Source organism: Punica granatum, chromosome 8, assembly GCF_007655135.1.
Source record: "Punica granatum isolate Tunisia-2019 chromosome 8, ASM765513v2, whole genome shotgun sequence".
NCBI lineage: Eukaryota > Viridiplantae > Streptophyta > Magnoliopsida > Myrtales > Lythraceae > Punica > Punica granatum.
The window spans coordinates 26,925,726-26,941,480 of NC_045134.1; the positions used below are offsets into that span (position 1 = coordinate 26,925,726).

The window sequence follows — 15,755 nt, forward strand, 5'->3', positions numbered from 1 at the left end:
TGTAACAAAGAGCTGATAATGATAATTCATATGTATGCGGCGAATCATGCTCATGCATGGTAAATAAGATATCTCGAACATTAAGTTCTACATGTATATTATTAGAGATAATGAAACAAATTATCACAGAAATCTTACCGAGATTTAAATTGGACCTTTTCTTCTTCTTCTTTTTTTGTCCCACTCCAACTAAACGATCGTTTGCGGTATGATTGCTTCACGAATAGCCTATGGCTAGGGGGAAAAAAAATTGAGCAACTGAAAATATCAATAGTCAATGTTATATGAAATTCAATAGTTTTGGCATTTGTTGAAAAAAAAAGCTCGGTGTTAATGCGTCGTGCTGTTATATTGGGAGGGGAAGTGGGGCCACCATGAATGTACGTATCTAGGAACCATCATTTTTCATGGGCAAATTCAATGCAAAAAATGAGGAATTGAATGAACCCTCCATTGATTGTCTTCTTTCTTACGTGTTGTGTCGGGATCAATGAAGCGATTATCACAGATATCCCAGCTTTATTGCTTCTGGAATGGACGGTTGTAGTGGAGCATGTATATCAAGAAAGAAATAAGTATGCAGACTGACTAGCAAATTATGCGCGCTCGTTGCTCTTGGCATCTATAGATTTAGTCATTGGCCGGATGGGCTCAATTTTATTCTTTTTGACGATGTTGCAGGGACCATCATGCTTCGATTATGTATTCGCTGATTTTCTATTAATGCTTTTGGACCTAGTCCGGTGTTTACACCCAAAGAAAAGGGGGGGAAAAGAAAAGAGCAAAAAGACACAGGTTATGGAAGAAACCACCCCTTTTGAGGTCTCTTTCATCGATCATTCATCGTTCAATCCATCATCCACTGGTAGAAGAAAGGTCTTTGAAGCTCAACCTCACGTTCATCATCTCTTCTCTGACTTGCATCTGCACATATTAAGGATAGATAACAAAGACAAAAAAATGGTCCAGCAGAAGGAACAAAATTAAACTGACAACAATTTTTTTTTTCGCTAGATTAAATTGACAACATTAATTCCACTGAGAAATGCGATCAATATTCATGTATGTTACCATGCAATACATTGTGTATGTTAACGGACTTGAAAATGGAAATCATTCCGTTGGCACTCAATTTCTTTACCGTCTATGAATACTGAGGATGCTATGTTCATGGCATTTCTCAAAAGTCTGGGACTGTAGATGGGAGCTTTTTTATGTCCGTGCTTATGACATGTATATCGGGCTACGGGTATGCATAGGGCCAGCGATATATATTATCGGAAGCTTCGCAATGAACAGGGACGGTAACCTTGTCGATGCAAGCTCGAGGATCTTGCGCTTGGTGTTTTAGGGAGGGGGATGGTAGACAACGAACAACTCGAGAATCTCGGTCGATTAAAGGTTCTGAGAAAACTTGAAATTATTGGGACGAAGATGGATTTCTCAAAAGCCCGCTATCGCGGCCTCTTAAGGCCCAATTTCAGTCGATAATGGGCCTATGGGCTGAAATTCATCAACATGCAATGCTTTCAAAGGGAAATTTTTACCGTCCCAGGGACGTGCCGGAGGACTGTCACAGGACAGTCCTTCCTGCCAAAGCGAAGACCCCCGTGCAACGCCCCGGACCTCGTGGTCGTCGACGGTCTGCGTCGAGGACCATAGGCAATTCCTGCATTCACATGAAATGGCCGAGGTTGAATGAAAAATGAGAAATAAAATAAAAGGCCTAGAAATCCTTTATATAATAATAGGAAGTAATGCCCTGTTTGGTATATGTCTGGCGGCGTTAATTCGCAAAAGAGGAATTGCTTTTCCTTAATTTAATGGGATGGAGGGAGTGAATGCATCAATCTAATGATTAAACAGACAAACCCTTCACTAAGAAAAACTAATTATATACTTAATTGTTCATTATTGATTTTTTTTGGGTATTCCTTTTTTAATTAATTATTATGGATTCATTCGAAGGTTATGTCGAGGAAGGTTCTGATTGGATTTAGGTCACGTTTCTCAAATTTGTTTCGGCCGTATTAGTGAGATTACGCTTCTCACTTTCATCATTTACACCCCCGTTATATATTATTATTTCCTCCCGTTGAAAAAAGTAGTTTCAATAGATATTGCACTCAGCATTCACTTTACAAGATGCGTTTTGCCTCCAAAGAAATGAAGAAGAAAACATGTTTTTAGACAATTTAAAAATATATCAATCATCAATGGGTAGATACTAACTCAGTTTGTATGGGAATTTCTCCATTATATTTTCAGTTTAAATTTCAATAGAAGGCTGTAAGAAGCAATTCCGCCGCAGGTGTTAGAAGACTCAATGTAAATGTCATGCTTGAACCAATCTAAACAGAGAGTAGCGGCTATTCACGGACAACATGGAAAAAAAAAAGTAGGCCAAATTAACCTAATTTGAGAATCGAAATATATAAAATAACACTTTTTTTTTAGCATGTCAAATATATAATACACTATGTTATTGAACCCGTGCGTTACACGGATTTTGTGAAGAAAATTTTATAATGAAAACTTAAGTATGAAAATAATAAATAATATGAATTAAAGTTTATATCGATATCATAAATTTTTATTTTATACATTATAAATTTTAATACTGTAAATGTTGGACATATGATGTTGAATTTATATTTAATTTATAAGTAAATAATTTATTAAATGAATTCATATACATCCTTTCAATTGTCGATCTTATTTCTATGAAAATAATTTTAAAATTCTAAAAATTCTAAATCTTTAGTTTTTATATTATGAAAGAATGATAATGTAGAATCTTTAAAATTTTATCATTTTGGTATTTGTTTGTATTTTATTCTTCTCATATTAAATAAATTAAGTTTCATTTATTTGAATAATTTTACATAAAGTGACCTAACCATTTCGATGGAAGATTTATTTAATTAAGTTTTAATAAGATTAAGCCATATAATACTTCTAAAAATGTTTAATATAATGTTGTCAGTATAAATAAATTAAGAATAATGTACGGTTAATAATATTTATCTTTATTACACACAGACACACATATATATATTCAAACTTGGTTTATATATATACTTATTTATTATACTGAAAATTGTCAATGTAAAATATTTATATTTTAATTAATTGAGTATATCCTTATAATTTTAATTATTGTGTAGCATTAATATATTTATAATTAATTGTGTGCGTATTGAAAATTATATAACTATGTTTCTATGAATTAATTATATAACTATTTACATTAATTTAATTTCAAATATTTCATAATAATTTGACCATAACATGTTACTTATTTTACAATTTTACCCCGATTTATTAGATAGATAGCTTTGTAATTATTAGAAATAATTTCAGACAAAATATAAAGAGATATTGACTTTTGTATCTTGTAATATATATGTTAATCAATGTATCGTGTAATAAGAAGTCTATAATTCTACTAACAATCAAAAGTTTATGATTTTAATACTGTTGTTACTATATATATTGAGGTTATGTGTTATATCAAACATTGTATAAATTACAATTATAATATTATTAATTGAAAAGATTTCAGTCTCGCAGCACAATGCGTACACGTTGCCCTAGTTGTATGTTAAAAACAGTGAGCTATTATAATTACCTTATCACGGGTCCACCAAAACATACATATATATTCTCCGTTATTATATGGTAATAAAATTGTGTTAATGTGGAGCCCTTTGTTTAATTTATGATTATTATATCTTTTGGGGCTACTTTACCACGTTGAAGATAATTATTTATTTTTTATTATCACACCCAAGGAAATCGTATCAACGATAAAATTATAAGATAAAATATAAAAAGTCAGTGTCTGTTAATCCAAAATATAGCAAGTGAGTAAGCATATTAATGAATAAATATATTTCAACATAATCCTTATAAGAATAACTCTTTATTTTTTCCGACTCTAAGGAGGTTCAGAAGCATAGCACAAAAATAGAATAGCAATTTAAAGGGTATAAGGAGTCTTACTACAAAGATCTAACCCATAATTTATTGATTCCAACGGACCAATAATTTTATAAATTGTACTAAGTGCTACTCCTCAACTTTTCTTACTTTTGGTGAAAGCTTTTTGAAGCGGAAACAATGCTTACACAGATAAGGAAATGGAGATGATCACTGCACACAAAACTCTCTTCTCAGATCTTATGTGGGGTCTTTCACAATTTTCACTTTTTAGGTATCCAAGGTCTTTTTCGGAGAGATGTTATTGGAATCTCCATATCCCGTTATTGTATAATTTAACTTTTTCGGTAGAATTTGGCGTCGCGGCTAAAAAAAAAAGAAAAAAAGAAAAAAGAAATTAGTTCACTCCACGTAGATTTAATGACTATGAGAGTCTATTCATGAAATGATAGATTTTTTCCTTACTGGAAGAGTGCGAATCGGACTAATTAATTTGCCCAGCCTGCTTTAAAGTATTAAACATCAGATATGCATGCACCAGACATTGCGCGTTTGGCAGGAACTAGTTCAACGAGAGTGGGGAGCAAAGGCTAAAGCAAGCTAATAAATAAATTAAATAAATATCAATCTACGTCAACCTTAATTTAATTTGAGCCTACGCGAGAACAAAAGCAAAATTCCTCAGCTCAGTTCATCTCAGCTCAACTCATCAGGAACCCGCTCTGCTGCTTAATTAGCTTTTGTTCTATTAAAGATAGTATAGTGTAACGATATACGTTCTCACCTCCTAATTAAGAGAATTTAATTTGATATTTAATAAGACTATTCGTATCTTTTAATTAACTGTTAGAATTTTTATTTTATTATATTAAATATTGATTTTTATTGTAATTGAAAAATAAATTTTTATTCTTTCTAATTAATTTTTTGTTTCTCTCTTCAGATTAGCTTGTTCTTTTAAATAAATAGAAGTAAAGAAGCACATATCTTCAATAGACAAATATCGAATCCAAACCTATTAGTTTCGGGTGGGGGACTCGTGCTTAAAACATTCTCCCTCTGGAAAAACTTTCTTTCCTTCCGCACTTTGTCTGTACGCCAAAACTTACCATCCCTTGATCTCCCACTCTCTCCATATATATAATACATACATGCCCTCTTATACAGTTATCTTCTTCTGTCTCTCAGCTCATTCGCTCAACATCACTCAAAGAACAGTCAATGATGGAGGAGGGCATGTATGAAATACAGTACGGAGGGACATGCTACGGAGATGAACCTCCTAACCATCATCATCATCATCAGCAGCAACCTCCTCCATTGATTGCCGATGGCGGTTACAACCACCACCCTGATCACCGAGAGGGTTTCCCTGCGGGGTCCGTGGTGTATGGGCCGGGCGGCGGCCCCTGGATGCAGCTGCAGCCGGGTAGTTCATCGGCGGCGGTGTCCGACGCTGCATCAGGCATGGTGCTGGAGGCGGGGGAGGAAGATAGTTTATCAGTGGCGATGGCTCGAGCTAAGATTGCAGCTCACCCTCTGTACCCTAAACTCCTCCAGGCTTATATTGATTGTCAAAAGGTGTGTGTGTGTGTGTGGGTGTGTATACACTGTAGGGAAATGAATGTACGTGTATAGATATACTCACACAACGCACAAAGGCATAATGGACCAATACATTAGACACCAGTTTACTGTGCGTGTTTGTATATAAATATGGTATATAAATGATCGATGAGTGTGCACAATCATAGGCTAAAGTATAGTTGTCTTAATTTGACTTCAAATGGACAGGTGGGTGCGCCAGCTGAGGTGGCCGATGTGCTGGAAAGAATCCGGCGTGAGAACGAGGATTACGGTACAACAGATAACCACTGCTTGGGTGCCGATCCCGAACTGGACGAGTTCATGGTATGTGTTCACCCATTGTGAAAACCCTAATTTGTTGTTCACTTTGATCGGCTCATACTCTCAACCTGCTCTGAGAGTTGGAGGAGATCAGATCAAGCCCTAATTAATCCAATCCGAGAGTTGGACGAGATCAGATAAAGCCCTAAATAATCCAACCCGTCATCATTAATGTTTGAGACTAGCCTAGACCTTAATTGATCCATGAATTGAGAAATTTGAGCCCTAGACCAGGTGCAGTGGTGACTGCTATAGCTTGTTCTTCCTGATTGATGATTTGGGGTGAATAAATTATTTTGACAATTGATGGTTGTCTGTACCCCTGAATTAATACCTCAGGAAGCATACCATGACACGTTGATGAGGTACAAGACTGATCTTTCGAGGCCTTTCGAGGAGGCGACTTCCTTCTTGAAGAAAATCGAGAACCAGCTCAACACACTCTGCAGTGGTTCTTCCACAAACTGTGCCTCAGGTCTCTTCTTCCTTCTCTGATAAGTGATATCTTCATTCTATATTCATCAAGTCATTTAAACTGTTTGTGTGCCTCATTGCCTCTACAACACATCATTTGTCATGTTTATAATTAATTAATGGATCATATGGGTGATGTATAGGATAAATTAATTTCTGTGCATTGGGATGAATATATATATATATATATATGTATGTATGTATGTGTTAGTTATTCAGGCTAGGTATATATAAATGTGGATATAGTACAAGAAACCCTAGTGAATTAAGTTAACTAGATTTCGAGCAAAAAAAGAAAAAGAAAAACAAGAATTAAGTTAACTAGATGGACGGCCTCACGTGAAGAACAGTCGTTGCTGTCGCGGGGCCAAATCCCTTTCATTGGTCCTGACATTCTGACCCAAGAAAGCTGCCATTGAAGAATATTTATTCTTCTCAGGTTGAAATTAGTGATCTCTCTCACGCACAGGCACAGCAACAGCTTTGTATGCCAACCGAAGTAAAACCCTAGCTAGATCTTTTTTTTTTCCTTTCTTTCTTTTGATAAGTATAGCGAGAAATTTAAGCCATCCCTTTACTGCATGGAGCAAATAGGCAAAGCAAAATCTACATAATAATCTGCCATCGAGTCTTAATTATATACAAATGTCGCTTCAGAATTGCATTTGCAATGTATGTTATTCATAACATCGGATTCCTAAGAGGTTGACGAAATAAATTAATTGTCTTAAGTTTGGGAACCTAGCTAAAAACCCTGCTGGTGATTATTGATTAAGATTTGGATCCTTGTCGGGGTAGCGGTTAAGCCAAAAGCCCTCGTTACTTATCAAAAAGGAAAAAAAGAAAAAGAAAAAGGAAGGCCCAAAGCCCTCGTTGAGAAAGATTCGTTATTCATTTGATAGGAAGCTGCTTATCAAAAAAGATAGGAAGCTGCTTATGTTTGCGTGACTTTGCCAAATGATATATACTGAAATGCAGATGCACAAGAATCTTTCTTAGCGAGGTAATTTTTGACACTAAGGCAATTTCATTTAGACATTAGTTTGTCTGTATCTACGTACCAATGTCGAGCTAGCTTAGCTAGTTCTGGGTGGCAAGCAGCTGTCCACAATGACAAGATCCTTTGAAAGACAGCTCCTTGCGCACAAGATCTTAGGAACAGTACTGCAACCCAAAGCTCTCACCCTCCCCTTTCCCCTTTTAATTTTGCTTTTCCTTTTTTCGTGTCTTGCTGGTCTTCACGCACTCTCTCCTCCCCACCCCCCTCTCAGTTTGAAAATTCAGAGAAGCACAAACAGTTGAGGGTCTGAATCACTTGTTTGGTGATATTAATGGCAATTTTGAGGTGACATTTTCAATTAGTTTTGGGCCCTCCTGCAACTTCGGTTGTATTCTTTCTTTCCTAACTCCTCCTGTATTAATGCATGAGTAGACTATTTAACTTTCTTGCGCGGTTGTTAATGTTGCATAGAACATTAATCTTTTTATTGTTACGGCGTGATAATTAACATCCACCATGGTCGATGCTTAATTTGCTTACAATGATGTTGGTGGGTGTATATACATTTACAAGTATATGCAAATGTATTTTTCGTAGGGTTGAAATATAGTTGAATGCATGATCTTCAGCTCTTCTGCTGAATGGGTAGTCATATTTCGTCGGAAGGAAAGGAATCCTGTTCCTTAGATAATATATTTGCAGTAGATGCAGTGGCAAATTTCTTTAGGTCCCTGAAGAAACCTTCACCACCACCACCCACCTTGAGATCGATGACTAATCCACCAACATCGATGAATATTTCCTACTTGATTTTACATTTATTGTGTACATCCAGTATGCACGCAACAACAAAAGGGATGGTTTTTCTATTTTCGCCATAAAATGATTATCGATGTTAGTTTCTTCTTCCTTCTTTGTGATTTCATCCTCACTGATTCTAGAATAACAAATGACTGATATCTATAGGACATACCATACCATGAGATGGGATTATTTATATATATATGCGGGTTTCATTTTGGATATCAGTTGTTGAACTGGGTTAGTTTATTCTTTTTGTCAAGACTCTAAGACAGTTTTGTTGCTAATGATCCGTATCAAACAATATTCATCGTGAATTGATTAATGTACCGGGACTTGCCCCAGTAGACACTAAAATAGTTTTGAGCTCGATGTTCGCTACTAATTTACGCTTAAAAGAAGTATAAATCTCTCGCAGATTTGTATATACGGCATCGTCTCAAACAAAACTAATTCATATAAATTGTAGTTTAATATATATATATTGTGTAGGAACCTGAACTGAAAGAGAAAGCAAATGTAACTTCTTTACAGCGAACTGAGGATTCCTTGACGAACTGAATGTCTGAATATTGGAACGCAGGTAGGTTTCGTATTGGAAGATTTAACTTAGTTATGTACACTATGTTAGCTCGTGGTTTCATGCCCGACCGATGGAATCCCTCCCATATTATCTGGATTCTGGTGTATCTCCTTGCTTTTAAGGTTTATTACATTTTTATGTATGCGTGTGCATGCGTGCATGCATGATATGAATAAAAATGAAAGGGTTTAATAATCCTTGCTCACTTGGTCCAGATAACACTTGGTCCAGATAAGCTCTGTCGCCCAGGTGATTCTTAATTATTAGTACATGTATGTGGTTAGTATCAAAAAGCGAGGATCTTTAGCGCTATTTTTAGCATTTTTGTCTGAGGGAAAGCTGCTTATAACAAGTAGTGGTACTTCTCCTTTGTGGTCCTCAGCTCGGTCGTCGGAGTGTGTTCGATTTTTTTATGCAATCCCACAGATTAAGGTTTGGGATCATGGCGGTTAGTTGGTATATCCTCTCTTAGTGTTGTGCCTTTACTCGATTAAAATTAGCTGAACAAGGTTGAGGAATCATACCACTATTTGAATATTCTGTCTACTTCAATGTTCCGGCGGTTGATATGTCATCCCTAGAATTTAATTCTGCGTAGAGTATAGCCGGAATAGGTTAAACAAACATTGTAGACTCCCTTGTGATTCGAACTAGAACCGCAATAACTCATGTGTTGAAGTAGAAAGAAACTGCATTGGCTCTTTTTTTTTTTTTCCTTCTTTTGCTCGAACATTGGCTGCATATTTGATACAACTATTTTTGCAATGAATTCATAGCGCACTCATACATTATGCTTAATTTGCAATAATGGTGTGCATTATTATTAATTTAATTTAATTTGGAAAAAAAAAGAAAAATAGTAGGTAAATTAGATAAAGACGATGTACGGTATCTCTTCTGCCACCGCCACTGGGCAGTGATAGGCTCACAGTGCTTAGTAAGCTGTGCCTCTTGGGGGACTTTGAGTTGAAAGCTGCGTGCCTTGCGGGTTATCTCTCTCTCTCTCTCTTCCCTTTTGTGTCTGAGTCTGTGGCTGTTAATTAATGAGCAAATATTCGTGAGGAATGAATTTATAAATTTTTACTTATAAGTATTTTAACTTTCAAATTTCAATGAATAATAATACCATATTAGGTTGCGTTTGATTTCATAGTAGGATTTTAAAATCAGATGTTGATTTTGAATAGTATAAATGGGACTCACCTTTTGACTTTGTATGAGTTATGTTGTTTTGTTGTGGGAAAAATTGATATAAATGGGACTCATTTTTTAACTTTGTATGAGTTATTTTGTTTTATAGTGGGTAGAATTAAGTTAGAATTGTGATTATATTAAAATCGCGAAACCAAACATCCCCTTAATTTTTTTCTTAATATACATATATATAGATAGATATAGATAGGATATATATTACAGTAAATGACTGGACAAAACGAAACTCAGAATCTGATCAGATCAGATATCTGTCCCTTCCTCTGACAGTACTGTTCGATTTAGTAGTCATATCCTCCCTTCCTATGCTTTCCAGTCTTTCTACAATATGACCTCATACCGCCTTTGAGGTGATGATAACTGATCGGTTAGCGTTTCTTTTTTTCTTTTTCCTGCTCAAAGATTGGTTAGGGTTTCCTGTTCTTCATCCTCGGGTATTTAGACATTGCAAATAATATCAGAACTGCAAAGAAAGACATTGCATTTCAGCTATACGACTTACTTTTTAATTAATATAAAAAGAAAAACTGATGGAAAAATTCTATGGTGACTTAATTAGGTCGCGTTGAGAACCGCAACGTTGATGAACGTGGCAGCCGCTACGTATTTTAACGTCTGAATACAGAAAACTATAACCCGAATTCCATCTTCGATTTAGATTTTATGTATAAGGTCAAGTGTCATTTGTCTTAATTTTTTGTATAGTGGCTTGGCTTTTGACTTTTGAGATCTGTTAGTAAGTTAATTAGCAGGAGCATGCATGTTGTTTTACCGAAGGGTCCAGTGTTGCTGATATTAAACTTCCAGTTGGGACAGATGATAATAAGGAGTACTGCTGCACTGGAGATTCATCGGAGGATGATGACCTAAGCGGAGGAGAGATCGATACTTCGGAGTGCTACCGAACCAGGGAAGATAGGGAGCTGATGGACAAGCTCATGCGCAAGTACAGTGGATACATCAGCGCCCTGAAGCACGAGTTCTCAAAGAAGAAGAAGAGGGGAAAGCTGCCCAAACAAGCTCGGGACATTTTGCTCGAGTGGTGGAATGTTCATTACAAGTGGCCATACCCGACGGTAATCTTTATATATTATTTTAACAAGTTCGAAACCATGCCTCTAGAATATATACCAGTTCTCACGTGTACATGGAGCTACTTTTCTAGCTAGTTAATAGTCGAATGACAGGCTCGAATATTTCTTCCACTCTGATCGATTGGGTGGCAAGAGGATCTTTTGCATCCCATCGTTAATATGGTGTTAACATTGGCATTCGAGATAGGGTTTGCACCGAGATATGAAGAATATATGCATTTTACCCATCCAAAATATATATATATATATATATATATGCATACATACATACTTACATATGGTCTTGTCCAGCTAAGGTTGTAGGAATTGTAACTGATTGAAGTGGTCTTACTTACGTACTATGCCATGAAAAAGCCGTCGCCCTTTGTGGTGATTAATTACCGATAGTTGGTGGATATATCGTGGTCTAGCTCCCAAAAAAACATATGTATGTACTGAAATAAATAAATAAATAAATTAATTAATTAATGAATATGCAGGAAGTCGACAAGGTAGCTCTAGCAGAGTCGACGGGGTTGGACCAGAAGCAGATCAACAACTGGTTCATCAACCAGAGGAAGCGCCACTGGAAACCTTCCGACCACATGCACTTCTCTCTGATGGAGTCCCTCTATGGTCCCTTCATTCCTTCCTGATAATCGTCAATCATCATCATCATCACATATATATACACATATGTATATGAAATTTATGTATGTATTAATTTCAGACTTTATATTTACACATTATATATGCTCTTATGTATAAGATCTATGGCGTATATTTTCCTGTATAATATTTTGAACATAAACTCCTACCACATCATGTCCTTGTATTGCTGATTATTTCGCACCTGCTGTTAATTATATGTCCTAAAGTCGATATATGTAATTGGATGATATCTATTTATGGCAATGATATTTATTCTGTTTTTAATAAATTGTTTATGTTTTAATGGAGTAAGTCCATAAGATATTTGATAGATCTTTCATTCTTAAAGACTTAAAAGAGTTGAAAATATGAGTGATGGAGTATTATGATATAGGTGTCTTTAAATTGTTTACGATCGTAGGAATTTTAGCTGGGCACTATCATTCCGGTAGAGATATTATTAAGGATGGAATAGTGATTATCATGTTATTCGATATTTGATATTGAGATAGACATGAGACATTTCTAGAAATAAGTGAGTCGAATTGTGACGTATAGAAAATATTCACGTGGTATTTTATTGTTGTCCATGAATATTATTTAGATCTTTTTAATGCATACAATCCTTAGACTTGAGAAGGCACGAGTTTCTCAAACATGGATAATTATGATTTGCTCCTGCTTATATATTTATGCTAAGCGTGGGTATCCGGCAGACGGTGGTCCTTGTTAGTTGTGTATGGAGGTAGGTGTCTAATCGAGATGAGATTTATGATATGTTGTTGGTCGTCACTCGTAATCTTTTGGAGCTAACGACATTTTGGAAATTATGTTTTTGTTAGAAAGGAGTTTTCGATATTTAGAAGTTGACATTATAATCTTATTGTCATTTAGTGATGAACCTAGTTAGTTACATACAATAGAACGTGTTTGATCCAAGAACTAATCGATTCTAATTAAGGCGGTTAATGAGTAATCAATTATTGGTTAGACTTGCAATATAGTTTGTAGGGGTGCTACCACATATATTGAGGCGGATTTGTTTAAGCAATTATTATATAAGATATGAGAGTGTCCTTAAATGTACAGTTACTATATATATAATGTTTATATATTAGTAAGTGTTACGATTTTTCTCTTTTGGAACTAATGCGAGTTATGAGATAATCCGCAGGTGATTTTAGAAACTACTCAAGTCATTGGGACTTATTTGCAAATTGTAATTAATTATAATTACTAAATAATCCTAAGCACTAACTGGCAAATTTGTAAACATAAATACATATATATATATATGTGTGTGTGTGTGTGATATATATGTATATATAGCTGAATCTGCGAAATTGGATTCACGGCCAAAAACACAGATTCACCGAAAGAGAAAACAGGGGAGAGAGGTGAATTGAAAAGGCAGCCCGTGTCTGTCGTTGCTCGTGGCGGATTGGAAAAAATTGATTTTCTGTTGGCCGCCCTTTGCAAGTGGAGTTCACCACCTGTTTCACCTTTGCTCGAGAGCGTAGTCCGATCGTGTGGGCGATCTGTGGAGACTAGTTCGAGTTGAGAAGGAACAACCCTTGGCGAAGATGTGTTCGTGTGGATGAGCTAGCGGCCAAACATTTGATGGCTTCAAGCGATTATTCAAGAAGGTAATCACTTGGCAGTCGAACGGGGATTTTGCAGACGACGTATTTTTTGATAAAATCATAATAGGATTGTCAAGTTAGCATTGTTTAATCGTAGCAAAAAGATACCGTACATTCGGAATAAGATTTCAGATGTCGATTCTATATATATGAATGAATAAAATTTTAATTTATTATTTATCATGCTTCTGCTACATTTTCGGTATGGTCGTCTAACACCTTCCACTTCGCATTCGGTCCTACAAAGCTGATGCCAAAAGGAATATTAAAACTAAACCCCATGGTATTTGACCTTAACTGCTCTTATAATTCTGTCTACTCATGGTTCGGATAAGATATTATGAATGAGATATGAGATTCCGTCGTAGTTCAATTGCTATCTGACTATTACATGTACGGAATATATATACATATATATATATTTTAAAATATAGCATGATTTTTAAAAAATAATACATAAATATACGATCTTTGTATTTTTTCATAAATAATGACTTGTAAAATAGCATATAAATACACGATTTTTATACTTTTTTAAAAAATATATCACATCTTAAAAATAACACAAAAATACAAGAGTTTCTATATATATATATTTAAATATAGCATGACATTTGTAAAATAGCATATTAATGCATGATCTTTATACTTTTTTTAAAATATATCACGACCTTTAAAAAATAAAATATAAATGCAAGAGTTTTAGGTTGAGTTGTAATTCTAGCACGACGTTAATTATTCCATCAATTATAAAGATAATAATTAGCGAGAGTTAAAGATATAATGTGGCACAACATGATTGAACGAGTGGCATCTGGCGCTATTAGCTTCATATTAGATGTTATCGTCCAATCATGTGAGATTTACTCGTCCAATCATATTCAGTCACGTGGTACCGTTAGCTCTATGTTAGCTGTTATCATTATAATTTGGCTAAATAAATGCGCAATTAAATTTAAAATCGTAATATATTTAGGAAAAAGTGCAAATGTCGCGCTTTTATATATTACCATTCAAAAATCGTGTTATATTTAGAAAAAGATATAGAGGTAGTGGCTTTCTAAGTCACCTAAATCCAAAATCTGTTGGACACACAGTTCATTTTATATTTTTTCGAAACCACGAGGTGTTTAATTTCACGGTTTTCTTTTGTTGATCAAAACGGGCTTGAAAGGCTGAAGGAAACAAAAGAAACAACACATAAAATTAAGTTAAGACACCTGGTGAATCCCAGGACCCCGGGGTTAATGGGTGCAAGATACAATTGTTACTCTCTTAAAAATATATTATTGTTTAGATAATTCATAATCTTATCATGATACCAAAGTGCTCTAAATAAGAAGGTTATTTAAAATACGAAAATCGGTTGTGTTTGCTTTTAGAATTGAGTTTTGATTTTAATTGGTTCGTATTGATTGTGTTGTTGGATTATAAGAAAAAGTGTAAAAAAATAATAAATAGTTAAAATAATTTAGTATTAAAAATTGAATTGAATGGTTAAAAAAACTGAAGAAAAAAGAAAAAAGTAGTAATTGTGTTGTTGAATTGAAGATAAGTGAAGTAAAATGGAGTAGAGTTAAAAAAAATTTATTAACAAAAAAAAGTTTAATAAAGACAATTTTCTGGGTCGATATCAGGACGAGTTTGGTTACATAATTTTGAACATCTTTCTCTTGGTCTATTCTTCATGTTATTGTTGCTCTCGTCCGAGATTAGTTCTCCTTATATATATATATATATATATATATATATATATAGTGATCTTGTTAAAATGATATAAAATGTGCTTCAATAAACGCACACGCATATAATTTGATTTTAAAATTAAAATTCTAATAGCTAATAAATGACATGAATAGTTTCACAATGAATGTTAAACATAAAACATTTTTATTGTTAGACGAACGAGTGTGTGATTGTGATACACCCTTTTTGTTTTTTTTGAATAGACTTGCCCGAGTACAAATGTAGGCAGGCGGACCGAGTTGGGCCAGGATGAGGCCTATTGTGTATTTAGGCCCGTCCATCTACATAGAATCTATCGACTATGGGCTTTACATGGTCCATCTGTAACAGGATATCCCGCCTCTATATGTCAGCCACTAAGCAGGCCCAGAAGCTTTCAATTTTGGGCTGATGATACTCTAATCTTAGTGGTTAAGAGAACAAGCAAGGACAAATGGTGGGCCTGGATGAGGCCCGTTGCGGTCCATGGTTAAGACACGTCGATGAGCCTGATATGTATAGGCCTGTCCATCTATATGAAAACTAGATATATGGGGTTCGCACGGTCCACCATTTGGGCCCAGCCCAGGTACTTGGCGCTGTGCCGCATCTTTTTGAATGTAGAGATATGCACGTGTTAATTTCATATATCGATTGGTTTCTTGTTCCGATTTTTCTATAAGATTATCCGAACTTCACGATGATGGGCGGCCTCACGGGACAGCGACGTTTGTTATGGTGGG

The 15,755-nt window shown here is 35.1% G+C and overlaps 1 protein-coding gene across 1 annotated transcript; it reads left to right on the forward strand.

Annotated features, from left to right (window-relative positions):
• The first annotated feature begins 4,989 nt into the window (after positions 1–4,989).
• Positions 4,990–11,859, forward strand: LOC116187051 (homeobox protein knotted-1-like 2). The gene is made up of 6 exons (XM_031515632.1): positions 4,990–5,035; positions 5,131–5,523; positions 5,737–5,853; positions 6,190–6,325; positions 10,728–10,996; positions 11,494–11,859. Exons 2-6 carry the CDS (start codon positions 5,164–5,166, stop codon positions 11,647–11,649), a joined length of 1,038 nt encoding a protein of 345 aa, XP_031371492.1. The 5' UTR covers positions 4,990–5,035; positions 5,131–5,163; the 3' UTR covers positions 11,650–11,859.
• The last annotated feature ends 3,896 nt before the right edge of the window (positions 11,860–15,755 follow it).